At 37.7% G+C, this 15,554-nt stretch overlaps 1 protein-coding gene across 1 annotated transcript; it reads right to left on the bottom strand.

The window, feature by feature from the left end:
* Positions 1 to 908: 908 nt before the first annotated feature.
* SLC25A21 (solute carrier family 25 (mitochondrial oxoadipate carrier), member 21) lies at positions 909 to 15,233 on the bottom strand (the record flags this gene model as incomplete). The annotated part of the gene is made up of 4 exons (XM_009704615.1): positions 909 to 1,052; positions 3,539 to 3,591; positions 4,408 to 4,589; positions 15,069 to 15,233. Coding segments are annotated over 4 exons (471 nt in total), but the record flags the coding sequence as incomplete, so codon positions are not given.
* Between the last annotated feature and the right edge of the window lie 321 nt (positions 15,234 to 15,554).

Raw genomic sequence — 15,554 nt, 5'->3', positions numbered from 1 at the left:
TTATCTATAGAAAAGTGCATTTCTGTGAGGTGTATAGCTAGCTATTTACAACTGCATATGTGCTGTCAGTCTAGAACGTTGTTTCTCCATCCCATGATGGTAATGAAAGGCTTAAAGGGCAGTCAAGGTGCATTGAGCATTTTTATCACAGGACAGCTCTTTAAGCAACAGTATATGAAGGTGGATAAAATATTTGCAGCAAAATCTCATATGCCTAAAAGTATTTTTCCTCTTCATTTATTTACTCATTTCTTCTATGATTCCCACAGTTGTTTTGCACTTTTATGTAACTTGATTCAGACTAATTATTTTCAGTATCTTCTGTGACCTGAGATTTATATGATACATATGGCTAAGAACAGGTAGGACATTTAACAGTATGTTTGTTTTTAAGATTGTGACTAGTCATGCTGTCTTTTTTCTATCTCACTCCCAACAACCTAAAAGAAGCTCTTCTATCAATGTTGAAATCATACTGGACTGAACCGAGACTGGACCCAAGATTGACGCAAGAGTTTGCAGAGTATAGGTCATGTTGTTAACCTGGAGTGAATGGAGCTGTCAGTTTACACTAGCTTAGTATCTGTCCCCACAGGATTATTCACTTTTTTCTTCAAAATCCTCTGAAAGTTATTATCTTGCCATTTCAGCTGAAGTTTATTGACCACATGGTATATTCAGTGTCCAGAATTTTCAGTTGTCCTTGAAAAACTAACTTGTTCTTATGTCTCCTTTGTATTTTCTCTTGATCAAGTAAAACAATTACAAATATCAACTGTGCTATTTACTTACGCACTTACAGAAAACCATGTGCTTAAACGTTTTATTGGATCAGAAGCTGAAGACCAAATTTGTTTTGAACTGTATTAACATCAGTGTAATCTGAGGGCATTCAACACCATAAAGGATGAGAATCATTTTACTTTATTAAAGCGTATTTTAGAATCTACGTAATTTTAAAGAGTACATTTTTCAGAAGCGCTACTTGTGATCAACTGTGTCCTGAAGCCATGCATAAACATATTCGTAAACCAAAAGCATCACTGCACCACCTGGAAGAAAAGATATTATTTTACTACATATAAAGTTCAGTATTTTCAAGATTTTGTAGAGCATTTGTAGTGTGTAATCTAAATCAGGATATGGCAAAGCCTTAATTGCAAAATGGATAATTCTACTAATTTCCTAATTCATTAAAATTAATCAGTTCTTAAACCATACCAATTTTACCTAATATTAGACCATAAAGTTGATGTGAAAAGCTTGTATATTAAATCAAAATCACCCTCAGTGTGATTTTTCCTAACATTTTTTCAAGATTAATATTTTTCTTTGTTCTTTTACAAGTGAAGCTTTTAATCTGAATATGTGAATATTTGAGTGTTTGGAGTTAGATTTGGCCATGAAAGAGCAACTTGAGTGGTGGAATGACAAAAATTCATCACCAGGGTGATGAAAATGCTTCTAGGCAAGATTCGAGAAAGGTTTTCAGCATTTTGTTTACCATGTCTAAGGCAGTAGATCACAGTATTGAAATGAGTATAATTTTCCTGTGCCTGTACCTGGCTATCAATCCACACGTAAAGTTTTGATCTGATGAAATGGCATTATCTGCTAGAACTGATAACAGTATAAAATCCCAGCTTGAATGCCATAAAGTGTCTTTACTGTTAGTGAAGCCAGACTAAAGCCCTTCTGTAACCGGGCTGTAATTACTGTATGAGCTAAAGAAGGGAACATTTCAGAAGGTACATGTATATAACTAAGCATATGAGATTCCAGGCTGCAGGAGTAAAAGTGTGTTACAACATGCTACTTGTGGGTGCCAGCACCGGAGCACAAGTATTTTCATTTCTTTGCCTTCACCTGTTGGTTCAGTTAGCAGGTTAGTGTGGCACCTCTAACAAACAAGTCTTCTGCTGAACTGGGCTGACCTTTCTAGGTAGATGGGGTAGGCACACAGAACCACCACACAAATTTTCCCATGTTACTTATCCTAACGAACCATCATCAGACTTGATATCCTCTATGAACACCAACTCACAGACAGCTAGACAGAGCAAAAGTTTGCAAAAGGCTTCGACCAACAAACAAATAGGCACAATGTCTAAGATGTGATTTGAGTTCAAATCAAGGCTGCTTCCAATTCTCACTGTGTGATCTGTTTGTGTATCTCTTTTCCTGAAAGCATCCACATGTTGAAAGAAGGAAATACCTTTCCAGTCACAATAAAGACTGCATTATTGTTTCATTGGAAAGCCAAATCTATATATTAGTCAATGGGACTACAAAAGTGTTTAAAACGAAGTGCACACTTAACCAACTTGCTGGATCTGGGCCAGAATGCATAGTCATTTCTAAGATGGAAAATTTTACTCTGAAATCTATGGTGCTAATGGAGAAGCGAAACTCTGCCTTCTTTTTGTCCTGTATGTAATTTAGTATCTTTGGAGAATGAGGGAAAAGGTTTTTAGCTCCAGAGTTATGCTTAGCTGCCTTGTTTCCCTCCCCACCTTCTTCCTTTACCCTGCACAACAACCAGGCATGGTCCAGCACTTAGCCAGACAGATTGGATAAGCAAACATTTACAGACAAACCTAATGCCTCCTTTATACTGCAGAACAGACTCTGTACCTACTTGCTTTTAACCATGTGTGTTCTTGCCTATTAAACCACCTTGCACAATTGGAAATACAATTTCATGGGAATGGGATACTGTTCAAATTGGGGCTTCTGTTCTTTTTGACAGAGACTGCCTCTGTGGGCTGGCAAAGTCTAAGGGCCCAGTGCTTTGCTTTCATGATTAATCAAAACCAGCCAGGGAAAAATAGTCTAAAAGTCAAAGAAGATCTAGCTCTCAACCACTGTGCTCCTACGTTTGGAGTGACAACCAGCGAGAAGGGGTCAACCAACAAACCCAGTTTTAAACTATCCTTGTCCTCTTAGTCTTCTAGGGCCATGCAAGTCTCTTCCCAGCTCATGCTATTAGCTTTTTAGTGTCTGTTCTTTACAGCTCCCAGAGAGCACAGGAGAAGAAAGTAACTGGTATTTGACATGCTTGGGCTATGCTTCGACTAGTTGAGACCATTTATACTGGAGAGACTCTAACCTGCATTTTGAGATGACTTTACATGGGTACAGAATAGTCCCAGTGAAACAAAAAAAACACATTAGAAGGAATAGGAGGCTTTCAGAAACACTTCCAAAGGTTTTACAGTTCTAGCATTTGCATGGATGCACATTGGCTTGTTCACAAATAAAGCAATTGCACAAACCAGCAGTTACTTGGATCTGCAATTCTCTGATGTGAATGTGTAAATGATTTTTTTTAGACACATATTTAGCCAAATCCATCTATGATACTATTAGATGATAGTATTATCAAAAGAAATCATTCAAAGATGAAAGAGATTTTGATGATTTCTGGTACACTGTTTCATTTACTTGACTGATGCTTACTGCTTTCTGTCAAGAAACTGAAAAGTGGGAAGAGAAAGCAAGAAGAAAAGCAATATAGAAATGACAGAAAGAAAATTACCTGGACCAAGCCTCATGATCTTGGGAACCAAGCCTTTGTACAGAGCCAGAAATCTGTAGCAGAAGAAAAACAAACAAAACATTTCAAACAATATTGTTGCTCTAAGAGAAGAATGGAATTTTAGCATGCGTTTGTTAAAATGCTGGCAGAGCACTTAGAAGCAATTATTTGAAATTACACATGTTCAATAGCAGGCTGTATCTGGATTTTAACATTTTACAGAGGCAGATCAGATGAAGAGAAAAACTTAATCAATGTTCAGTCACAAAAGCAATGTTGTGAGCCTAGCCAATCAGAAATATGACTTTAATCAGTGAGATGGTTTTACTTTCAAGATAAGTCTGTTAACAACAGCTGCATACATGGACAAAATGACCGCTATAATTGAATATCAAAGCTAGAACTCAGTCCCCACTTGAGAAATATTTTAAAAAGTTGGCAAATGTTATTGCCACAAGGATCTGTCCCCAATTTAATTATTTCAGTAGTCATTTTAAAGGTACAGAGGTTTGTATAATTACAATTAGATTAAACAGGGAAATACTCTGTTTTCTGTTGATATTTTCCTTTTACAAAATGAAGAGTTGAAAAAATTACACGAGATATATGATGCATTTATTTGTGGAACATAAATTTTGACAACCCAATAATAATCTTGTAAGTCTTTTGTAAAAGTTCACATGGAGCAGGAGGATATCTCCTTGTAATTCTAAAATACATTTTCAAAATGTTCATTGTGCTCCTTTGATATGTGAGTTCAGGGTGGCTTAATGGTCCTCGTCAAATCTGAAATATAACGACGTGGTTTTATGGACCCATATGAACTAAAACAGAGGTCTTGGACATTTATTAAAATAAGAATGTTTTACCCTTCCTCTTTATAGACTGTTGCCATAGTTTTAAAACAGGTTCTGTACTTGATCTCTCCAGGAACTGGCTGTGGTCCTTGAATCCTACTTTTTGCAACATCAAAAGGAATGTTAATAATTGAGGCTATTGTTCCTGAGACTAGCCCAATTCCAAATTTCCTCAAAAACTCCAAATTTGGATCCTACAAAAAAAGAGAGAAAGAAAGAATAAAAAGGGAAACGGAAGGACCTATGCAGGTTAAGCACTATAAAGTAATATGTATTTAATCAGAAAACTCACACAACACAACACACTCGTGTTATTTTAGCGGAACACATTAGGATTTCCTATGCTGGAACTTGTTTTCTTGACAATCCTATTGGCTATGTTTTTACACATGGTCTAAATTGCTGAAGTACACATTTCCTCACACAGGATTTATAAACACAGTTCATAAAGAAAGACTGGTATGGCATATGGGGATGATTTGTATAATTGGGCTTCACAATGTACTTAGTATTACTGTATCAAAACAGGAGAAATCCAAGCACACTATTAGCTAATTGGCCAGAATATTTTACAAATGACAGCAACTTCCACCATGAAGCCTACTAAAACGCTCATTTGTGTGTTGGACCCCCAAATGCTAAATTAAATAAAGGCTAATCTCAGTCTGCTGCCATTCCCCTCCAGGTTTTTTACATTTATTTTCACATGTAGCTGATCCACTGTACTGAGAAGTGCTAGCTTCCTGCTATTAACAATCCAACTCGGCGCAACTGCAAAAGAGCCTCCACGTTCTGCGCATTATAAATGGTGGTAACTCACTCAGCTAATTGGCTGAAGAATTTACAACAGATTGTTTCTGAACCCTACTATATACTCATGGTAAAAGTCAGAAGCAAGTTAGAAGTGCATCTAAAAACTTCTTTGCTCACTCACAGTTCACAGTTCAACTGGGTTTTATTTGATCTTTTAGAAAGAACTCCTACCTTGGCATTTTCTATGACATCAAAGAACTCAGAGTTTATCTGGGAGTCAAAGTCCCCCAAAGCAAGTTTAAGTCTATTTCTCTAAGTAGTGGAAGTCACAGGGAAGTGCGTTTCAGAGTATTTCCTACGCACATAATATTTTTGCTATTGGTCTTCAATAGCAAGGACACTTTTTTGGTGTATCAGACTCTGTGCATGCAGCTCGTTTTTTTTTTTTTTCATGAAGGTACTTTAATTATAGAAAATCATCAGTAAAATAACAAATGATCCTGCCATGTTACAACATCAGCACAATAGTAAAATGCAAGAGTTTTTTGTTTCCTGAACCTGCACACTTGTGACTGAAAAAGGAAACAATGAAGAAGTTTTCCTTTCCAGATTAGCAACAAGAAACATAAATCAAGACTTCCATAATACATACTGGACGAAGTCCATACAGGAGTTTAGAGAGAAATGTCAAAATCAACAGGGCTTTTTACTACTTGCAGAAAAAGTCAACACCTTGATTTCACAAAACATGAAACACTGGTAATACATTTTAAAAATTAGAGTGGCTTGTGGTACATAAAGAATTGCAAGACTATTAGCAAAGAGCTTAGCAACAAATTCCTGTTTATTCTGTTTATTAAACCAATGACAGTGGTTTAAATGCAAATAAAATAAAGCCAATATTTCTGGTATCTAGAGAAGAAAAAAGGACCCCTTTTGAAGTTTAAGGGGCAGGACTATGGCAGCCCTGATGTAGCATGGTGCCTACCGACCTCCAGGCAGCAGGCATATGATTACACCCACACCTGAGAGCTAAGTACTATTCCAGATTGTACTAACCTCTCAAACCAGGCTGCAGTCAGGAGACTGCCACTGCTCTGTTGGCTTTTCATAGTCCAGAATGGTCTGAAGTATTTTTGTCATGCAATTTGGTGCAAGGACACTTTCTTCCATAGCACCAGGCACAGTGGGCTGCCCTCTGGTCTAGGCAATGTATGTCAGGCAAAAATATTTACTTGTTAAACATTGAATTTCAAGCCTTGCTGCCCCTGACAAATCCCTTATATTTGAACGATTGAACATTTTCATATTGTGGGGAATTCCCAATGCCAGCATTGCCTGCCTTACGATTGAGAGTGTCATAGAGTATAGGATAAGGTGGGTGTCCGATCAAGTGAGCACCTATTAAAGCCTGACACTGCACTAACACAACTAAAGAGAAATTAAACCAAAATGCTTTATTTCTATTCCAGTATTTATGACACAAAAAAAGTTGAAAGGTAGCATTTTGCTCATTCACAAAACTGGATTCTAACTAAAGGTGATACAATATACACCAGTTTTGCTATGTAACTTGATTTTTTATTATGTATCTCATGGGAAAGGTTTTTCTATGGCATTCATCACTGTAACATCTAGGTCATTTCATTCATATACAGATTCAAAACAAATTTAGCTGTTAAAAATAATTAAAAAGTTATTTTTTTCTAAAAGCATAGCTTAGTAGCATTTTAATGTGCTAATGCTTCCAACTGAAAAAAGAGATTTCCAAACATAATTTATGCCTCTGTCTACAATGCTTACATGGACAAAGGAACGTTGGCCATCTATCAGGTAGGCGCAAGTTGGTGCTCAAAATCTGTCCTTTTCCTACCCCATGGACAGTGCCAAAATATTCCTAACAGTCTAGGATCCTGTGAAAGGAGACATAGGATAAGGCATCTGTCTAGTGCTAATGCTGCAACTGGCTAGCAGAGGTAGTTATCATCACATTATTGTCACTAACTTCTGTACTATGCAGTTCACTAAGTTTCATATGTCATGCATTAGAAAAAAAGATTCTGACAAGCTCCTCTTGCTGTCATAAATGGCAGAACTGGGGGAAAAACATATATGAATTCTGTTTTTAAGCAAAGGCAATTTTTATGTAGTATGAGCAGAACATATAGAATAGAAACTTGATTTTAGATGGTGCCACACCACAGTGCAGTATACCACAAGGAAGTGAAATACCAGTTTGCTTATTCATAATGGAATAACTTTGCTGTGGTTGGATAACATAATCTGTGATCATGTCATCTTTTTACCATGCTCTTCACAATCACATTTCCTGTACACCTGAGTCCCCGCCCTGTGAGCACCAACAGCCATTAAAAACAGAGAAGCAGGTATCATTAATAAATGCCATATCTATATATGTCCTGCTGGATTTCCCTGCTTTCTTTTGGAGAAAAAAATTTGAGACGTTATCTCTCTGCTTTTTATACTTCATTACTCCTACCATAACATTTTAAAATAAGTCAAGACTCTGTAAGTTCCTCCTGAATCACATGCTGCTTAATTCCTTCTTTTATATTCCATAATTTCCAGCAACAGAAAATTATAGCCCTAAATCTAGCACATACACACCCATGTACAAGAGTGTCACTCACTGGAGACAGTTTTAATTTATCAGTTTCAGTCTCCAAAGCCCCAGGCTTTCCTTTCCCTGCCACTTCATTTACTTGTTTATTTGCTGGGCACTTTGTCAAAACCTCTGTTTGAATCTTTGATCTCCGTGAAAAGCTTCCAGACTATCTTCATCCTTACTGAAGGAAGGTCACTTAATTCAATAAGCAGCATAGATATTAATCCAGCAATGAAATAGCCCTTTGGTAAAGGCACATATGCTTCGAACTCAGTTAGTTTAATTTTTTCAGACTAACTGAAAAATTGTTTTAGAATAGATAATGATTCACCATATTAGATATCTTTGTACTGATTTAGACACCTATCTTAGGTGCAATCCAAGCGTTCAAAGGTAGGACACTACACTCGCATATGCAGTGGAGAGAAGTAGGTACCTTCAAAGGAACAGCTCAAAGTCCCTAAGGTAGGCTGCTTGAAGTAAGCAGAAATAGATAATGGGGACAGTCCATTGACATGCATAATAGTGTTTAGAAAGCTCACCACAGAGACACTCAGGAATACTACTTCATTTTTCCCTTGTGAGGCCCTGTGCATTCTGAGTAAAAGTGGCAGAATGTGTTGCAAAGAAACTTATAATTCAACCCTATTTTTAAGCAAAAAAAATCAATAAAATAAAAATATCAATAAATATTAATTTGTCTAACTGAAGCTATTTTTACAAGATTGTTTGCTTCAATATTTGGATGTTTGTCTTGAGATCTTTTAACTTTTTTTTTTTTTCAGTTGCTGGAGGTACATATCTTATGAGAAAGAATACTTTTATTAGTGCTTCAGTACTTCTGAGCACCTTGTAGATAAGTTCACTAAAAAAGACTAATGCTTACTGGATAAGGAGAATGCTAATTCATGATAATATGCATGAAAAATAAATAATAATAATAGAATAATATTTGAAGTTGGTGATTGCAAAGCAGACTACTGAAGTTAGCCTGAAACTAACACTTAGAGTGGAATATTTGCATTAAGTTTCTTAAACTCCTTTGAAAATGTTAGCCATAATATTAGTTTTATAGATGAGTTACACTTGGCACAAAAGTGCCAAAAGTGATTTGAAATGACCACTAAATTTAAATACTTTTGCTCAAGGTCACATAAGGGGTCAGCAGAGAAGCCAGGAATGGAGCTGAGAGGCTTTGCATTGTATGCGGCACATTCCACCTCCCTGTGTGTGACAAGGGAGACTCTAAAAGACAAGGCTTTGGCTTGGCCAGCTCTGGTTCTGCCCAGTGTACCTAGGAATTACGGGAGGGAGACAGGCCAGGAATAAGGAGTGGAGTTGCTTCTTGGCCCTTTTGGCTAAGGTAAAGTATAATAGCATAGGAACTCCTATGGCAAGCTAAGAGGTGCCTCAAGAGCTGACCTAGACTACACTGACTATAGCCAAGTGTTTGGCAGCAAAACAGGCTGTAAGGAACTGCTTTAGCCAGTCTGATAATTGGTTTTAACCACTAAAAGGAGTTCCTTTGGCAACAGACAGTAGAACAAAGGAAGACATGGATCTCAGGAAGGGGAGCTTCAGACAGAGACAAGGTGGGAGATAGCTCTCAGGAAAGCAACAAGGAACAGACGAAAAACTCAAATGAGTTGCTTTAAACACAGACACTGAGCCAGAACCCAGAGGAGAGACAGGGACTGGGTCTTCCTCTGGGTCTTCCTTCCTAGAGAAGACCTGGGGAGAAAGGCTGTCAAATTCTACTCGTAGAGAGGGAAAGGCTGGTACAGATGTGATCAGATGATTTGGAGACATGTAAACTCCCAGCACACATCAGCAGTAAGGAGGAAAAAACTATGTAGACTGACTGCAAGGCTCCAGAAAGGGTGAAAATGAAAAGATGAAAGTGAGTCTCATCACTGTTGTGATAACATCATGCTTTGATTCTCTTAAAGAATATTCACGATTTTTGTTTGTGACTTAATCAAGATGGGACCACAGCCTAATGAACAGCTTCATAGTTTTATTGACCCTGAACTTCTGCCCATCTCATGCATTTACATAGTAAACTCCTTATTGTAAACTATAGCTTGCTGTCTGATTAGTACAATGATGGTCTGATCTTTGCCAAAAGTACAGGAAATGCTGAAATTATAACTACAATAAACATATTGATGACCAGGAAAGGCACTGCAAAATGCATAGTCACAGCTGCACTTTGTTTGAATTAAATGTGCTTTTTCACAATGGTATTATCTCAGATTCCTCCTTGAGTGCAATCTTATTGTGGCAGACATTTCTTTAAGTTTTTAAAATCCACCTGTCAGATGTCTGACAGCATAAGGAGATGAATGACAGTCACTAGGATAAATGTCCTAGCTAGTCTCCAGAGTGACACGGCCTGTACAGCGTATACCTTTTCAAACAGTCTGCAATCCTTTCAGTTTTTTGTTTTTCTCACAATACAATTTCCTGATACAATTATTAATCTTACTCCAGATTTATAAGTAGCATTATAATCTGTCATTTACTCTTTTGCTATAACCTTTTGGATCCATAGGGCAAGGCTAGGACTCCATTTCATTTAGTCCTAAAACAAACACCTGCACCAAAGAACTTTTGATGCAAATAAAAAACCAAGAGAGAACAAAATTTGGGGGTCACCAAATACAAAATATACCGAATTCTAGAGACTCAGTCAGTACAGTCAGTAAGAGAAACACCACATAGATCTGTACTTGTTCCTCTTATTTATCACCATTTTCATAGATTATTGTTAGACTGTTGAAAGCAGAACACCAAAGAGGCAAAAGAAACTCCTGCCCAATTTCTTTAGGTCCTCACAAATTTCTTATCTGTCTTCTCTGTTAGTCCCATAGAAGCCTGTATCAATGACTCCCAGGTTTACCCAAGAGAGGGTACCTAGTGTTCCTCTCATTCACTATTCAGTGCATGCTCTTGCAGCTCCTGGGGAATGGCCATGTGGAAAACCATTAACAACACTGGTAAAACCAGAATCGATCTTTCAACTTCACATGAGGCTTCTGCTGTAACTCCAAGCAGCGCTCCTGCATGGAGTCAGTCTATGCAGATGATCAGACTGTTCATAAAGTGTTTGCTGGGGTTAGAAGCAGGTCAATTCTTCATGGCATCACTTAGACACTAGCTATGCAGGAAAGGGCACTCAGAAATGGATGTCTTACCCCTGCATCCAGTACCTTTGCCTGCACTATCCATCTTCAGTCTCAGTTATACAGTAATTTATGAAACAAAAAAAAAAAGAGTAGCCCCATGAACACCAGAACTAAAGAAGTTTGGTATTCTACCAGCCCTTGTGACTGATTGATACTGTATCTAGAAAGTGCAAGCCCAGACTAAGGCTTACATGGGACTTTTCACATGGAATTCAGTGTTTAATAAGGCTTAAATTCCCACTGAAAATTTCCCTCAGCTGGGGCACTCGTAAGATGCACTTGTGGGATCCCTCCTCCTTTTAAATTATTATTTGTATGTCTTGCAAGAACTTAGCTATTTTAAGGCTGCCTCTCTGTCAGCTATGGTTGAACCTGGTTATTGGCTTCAGCATTATCCTCATTTCCATAGGAAAACAGAAGAAACTTGTGTTTCTTCTTCACATTTTAATTTTGACTGAAGATTCCTCTCCTTAAACTTTGTACCTGTCTTGCCTACAGGAATACCACAGTACAGGAGCAGGTGAGGTAGCAACAGACTCTCTCCTTTTGATACCACATCTTTTGGTGATGATGGCCTGGGCTGAAGTCTTTAAACAACACAGGCTGTCATTTCAACAGCCACAGGACATCTCACAGTGGAGAGCACCAATCAATGGGTGGCTTGTAACATTGTACTGGACACAGCACTGCCATTTTTTTTTTTTTTTCTTCAGTTCCCAGGTCATCCTGAAACCTGAGCTTGGATGGTAACTCTTGAGGTTATTCCATTCCCACTCTGATCCAGTTTTCTCCTAAATCACCTTGATTTATTATTTTTTCAACTCTGTTGCACCACATGCCCTTTTTACTGTCTGTTCCTACATATAACTTCTATGTTGGCATAGATCTGAAAACAACTAAACCAAAATTGTTGTCTGCTATCTTGTTTATTCGCCAAGCTGAACAGTCCATTTTGGTTTCCCATCTCTTCTTCTTTGCCTATAGAAGTTTAGAGCCCTTTCTCTGACAAAACAACGCACCACTCGGCTCCGCTGTCTGATGCAGCAGTCCTTTTAACAGGAGGCACATCTGTGGCAGCTGGGGCAGGTAGTGCCTGACTTGAAACGAGTTTTGCAGTTGGCCACGTTTCAAAGACGGCTTTCAACAGTGAGGAAATTTCATATTGTTAAGAAATATGACAGCCACTTGGAGGTGGTAGTGAGCAAAGGTTTTAATGAAACTAGTGTTTACTATCAAACCTAACTATGATAAAAATTTGAAAAGCGAGAGCTGCTGGACACCTATGAAATGTGCTATAAAAGCAGGTGTCATAAAACTGAGACGACATAAATTTTCAGACTAATTTGATTGCTAGTGCAGATGCATAGCTGTTAATGCTCTATGGTTGATACATTAGTGGCAATTGAAACAAGTCTGGCTTACTCTGTTTTCAGTAAACAGAGCATGAGGTAGGCTGTAAATGGTCTGTTTAGCAGAACAGACTGAACATACGAAAAATTATTCATTATGAACATTTACAACCCACACATGTCATTTATATCATTTGACCATTCAACATAAAAGGTTTATTGTTTTTGGCAAAATAAGCTGCAAACATCCCTAATTGGGATGCAAATTTAATGCACAGTTTAGCACTGTTGACAGCTAAAAGGCTCGTACGGACATTTCCATACATTTTTCCACTTACGTTACAGATGGTGAACAGCAGATACGTAGTCAAGAGCTAAAATTATTTCAGAAGTGCAGTATTCTTATTTCACATTTTTTAAATGTTTGTCAATATTGCAAGACTGACTTTATGGTTTTCTTTTCTGGCAAAATATACAAAGTGAACAAATTAGGTTTTGTAATGAAATCAAGTACGTGAGAAATCTTGAAAAGTTACAACTGTCTAATATTTTTCAGACTAACTGCAAAACAGCTTCTACCAAATTCCTTGCACAGGTTTGATAACTCTTAGCCTCTAGTACCTACCTACTGACAGAAGAGGTTTAAGTTACAGATCACAAAGTATCGTTGAATACTTCCATTTTCCAGTCACTGAAGTGAAATTCAATGCATGTAAACACCTGAGACATAACGTTGACTAGCACAAGCCAGATGAGGCCTGACCTATATATACACTGTTAAATTCAGGATAAGATTTGCATTGATTTTAATGGGAGTTTAATCAGAATTATTGGCTATATCTATACTTACAGAACTGTCTACGGCACTGATGCCAGCTGGCCTAGAGAGTCCTATTAACTTTATTAGCGCTATTAAATGCTATTACCACTGAAAACAGACTGGCTGCATGAAACCTGCCTATTAGGAATGGTTCCTTGTCTGCACTAGTTCCTAAGCCGTACCCAGGAACAGTGTTGGCTGGCTTGGGCCAAAGCTGTGCCAGGGAACATTTAACAGCACAGATGACTGAGTTTCAGTGACACTGCTCAATTTACTGGCACAGATGCAGCCACTGTGCAAGCCACCATCCAAGACACTTTGCACTGGTCGAGCACAAGGCAAACCTCTTCACCTATTTGCAGTTAATGCAATCTAATCCTACATTGATTAAATTGTCTTTTGCTTTTGATAGTATGTACGGGACAGCTGGGCCACTGGCTGACACCACTGAAGTAATTCCTCTTTAGTTTTCTAGATGTCTTTAAACCTATGTTGTAGATGTTAACAATTCTCTGAATCATACAAAATCTGTATAAAGAGCTAATTTCTCTTAGATCAAAAAGCTCTGAATCTTTCTAATCATGTAATAATTGTTTCATTTTTTTTTTAATCTGAAAGGTCAAGAAAGCATGCGTATGCCAAATGCTATTACTACTCCCCAATTTCTATGCAAGAACACTTCAGGATTTCCATAGAAGTTGCATGCAAGCCTCTTTGTCCTTACCTGCATATGATCTAAATGTTCCTCATAGAGATTATAATTTTTTTAATCTTTTGATCAACATAAATGTGTTTACTCCTATCTCAGTATCAAGCTGTGCTTGTGCCTTGAGTTTTTAGAATGTGTGATTAAAGCACATTGTAAAATATGCTTAAATACACTAAAAGAAACTTGTAGAAACTTGTGGGTTAGCTGCTCTTGAACAATTCAATTTACTGTAATGATCTGCAAATAAGAAGTGGAGCTTTTCTCCATTTACAAAATGTTGCCAACAAAAATACCAGGCTACTCAGAAGTGCAGAAAAAAAAGAGGTGTTACTTCATCTGGGAATAGAAACTGATCCCTTTTGATGTAAATTGCAGCTTCTTATATGAATATCACTACGTATTACACCTGTGACTGTTTAACTGTCATCATCTAAAAATCACATCAGTGAAAACACAGTTCAGTAAGTAACGTACTGGAGACATTAATAAACCATTAGCTGTTGCTCACATAGTCATTCAGAAAGTTGCCAGCATTACCACATTTTCATTAGTAAAATCTCCCTTTGTTGTAAAGGGAAATGTTTCCTTTGTTATGTAAAGACTATCAAATAAAATTACCCCAAGTGAAATTACAGCTATAAATTTTTTTTTTTTTTTTTAACTTACAAACTACATAAAGCCCCTGTGCATGACCCTGTAAGTCCTGTTTTGGGGTGGCTCCCTCCCATATGGATAAATCTGTCCTGTCATCCTTCAACACTAGGTTGAACTCTCTTTCAACAGGCCCGGTACGTGGCCAGAATATCCTCTGTACTGCAGCTCTGCCACCTCCTCAAGCTTAGCCCTTTACTTTGTGAATACTGAAAGAAGTTCTAGAAATGGATTTTTCTCTTCCAAGCCAGTTTACCACAAAAAAGTGCATACATACCTAATGTAAGCATAACATACCTGTATCCCAGTTTCTGCCTTTTTACATTGCTACCATGGTATAAAGGAAAATTCAGAAAAATGAGAATTCAAACATGACTATGTATACTCAGCTTTGCTTAAAAAGTGAGAAGTACAAATCCTTGGTTTGCCTCCCGTAAAATGCTACAGATTTCTGCCAAACAGCTGGGTTAGTCACTGGTTTTTACTAAATACCAGAACTTTGCACAGAAAAGTACAGTGTTAATTAAATTGCCAAACCTCTTATCTGTTTGTCTGTTGCACTGCATGAAGAACTTACTTTATTTACTGGAAGAATGTTTTTCACATTGAAGTAGAATCCGAAGTAAACCATGTTAAAAACTCCATGACGGCCCAGTGTTGCAGTAAGACCTTTGTTGAGCCCTTGGAAGCCCAGACCGTCGTTTTTAATGATCTGCCGAGCTTGAACAAAGCTAGATGGTTGCTACATAAGTTAAGCAAAAGAAGGAAGAGATCATCTTTACAAAAAGAAAACAATAACCATAGTAACATTTCCATCCTGTTGACTGTCCTGGTTTTGGCTGGGATAGAACTAATTTTTTTCCTAGTAGCTGGTACAGTGCTGTGCTTTGGATTAGGTATGAGAATAACTTTGACAACATTTGGATGTTTTAGTTGTTGCTAAGTAGTGCTTACTCTAAGTCAAGGGTTTTTCAGTTTCCCATGCTCTGCCAGCGAGGAGGTGCACAAGAAGCTGGGAGGGAGCACAGCCAGGACAGCTGACCCGAACCAGCCCAAAGGATAT

This window comes from Cariama cristata, unplaced genomic scaffold (genome assembly GCF_000690535.1).
Source record: "Cariama cristata isolate BGI_N322 unplaced genomic scaffold, ASM69053v1 scaffold44167, whole genome shotgun sequence".
In the NCBI taxonomy this organism is placed as follows: domain Eukaryota; kingdom Metazoa; phylum Chordata; class Aves; order Cariamiformes; family Cariamidae; genus Cariama; species Cariama cristata.
This window is presented reverse-complemented; position numbering and strand designations above follow the sequence as displayed.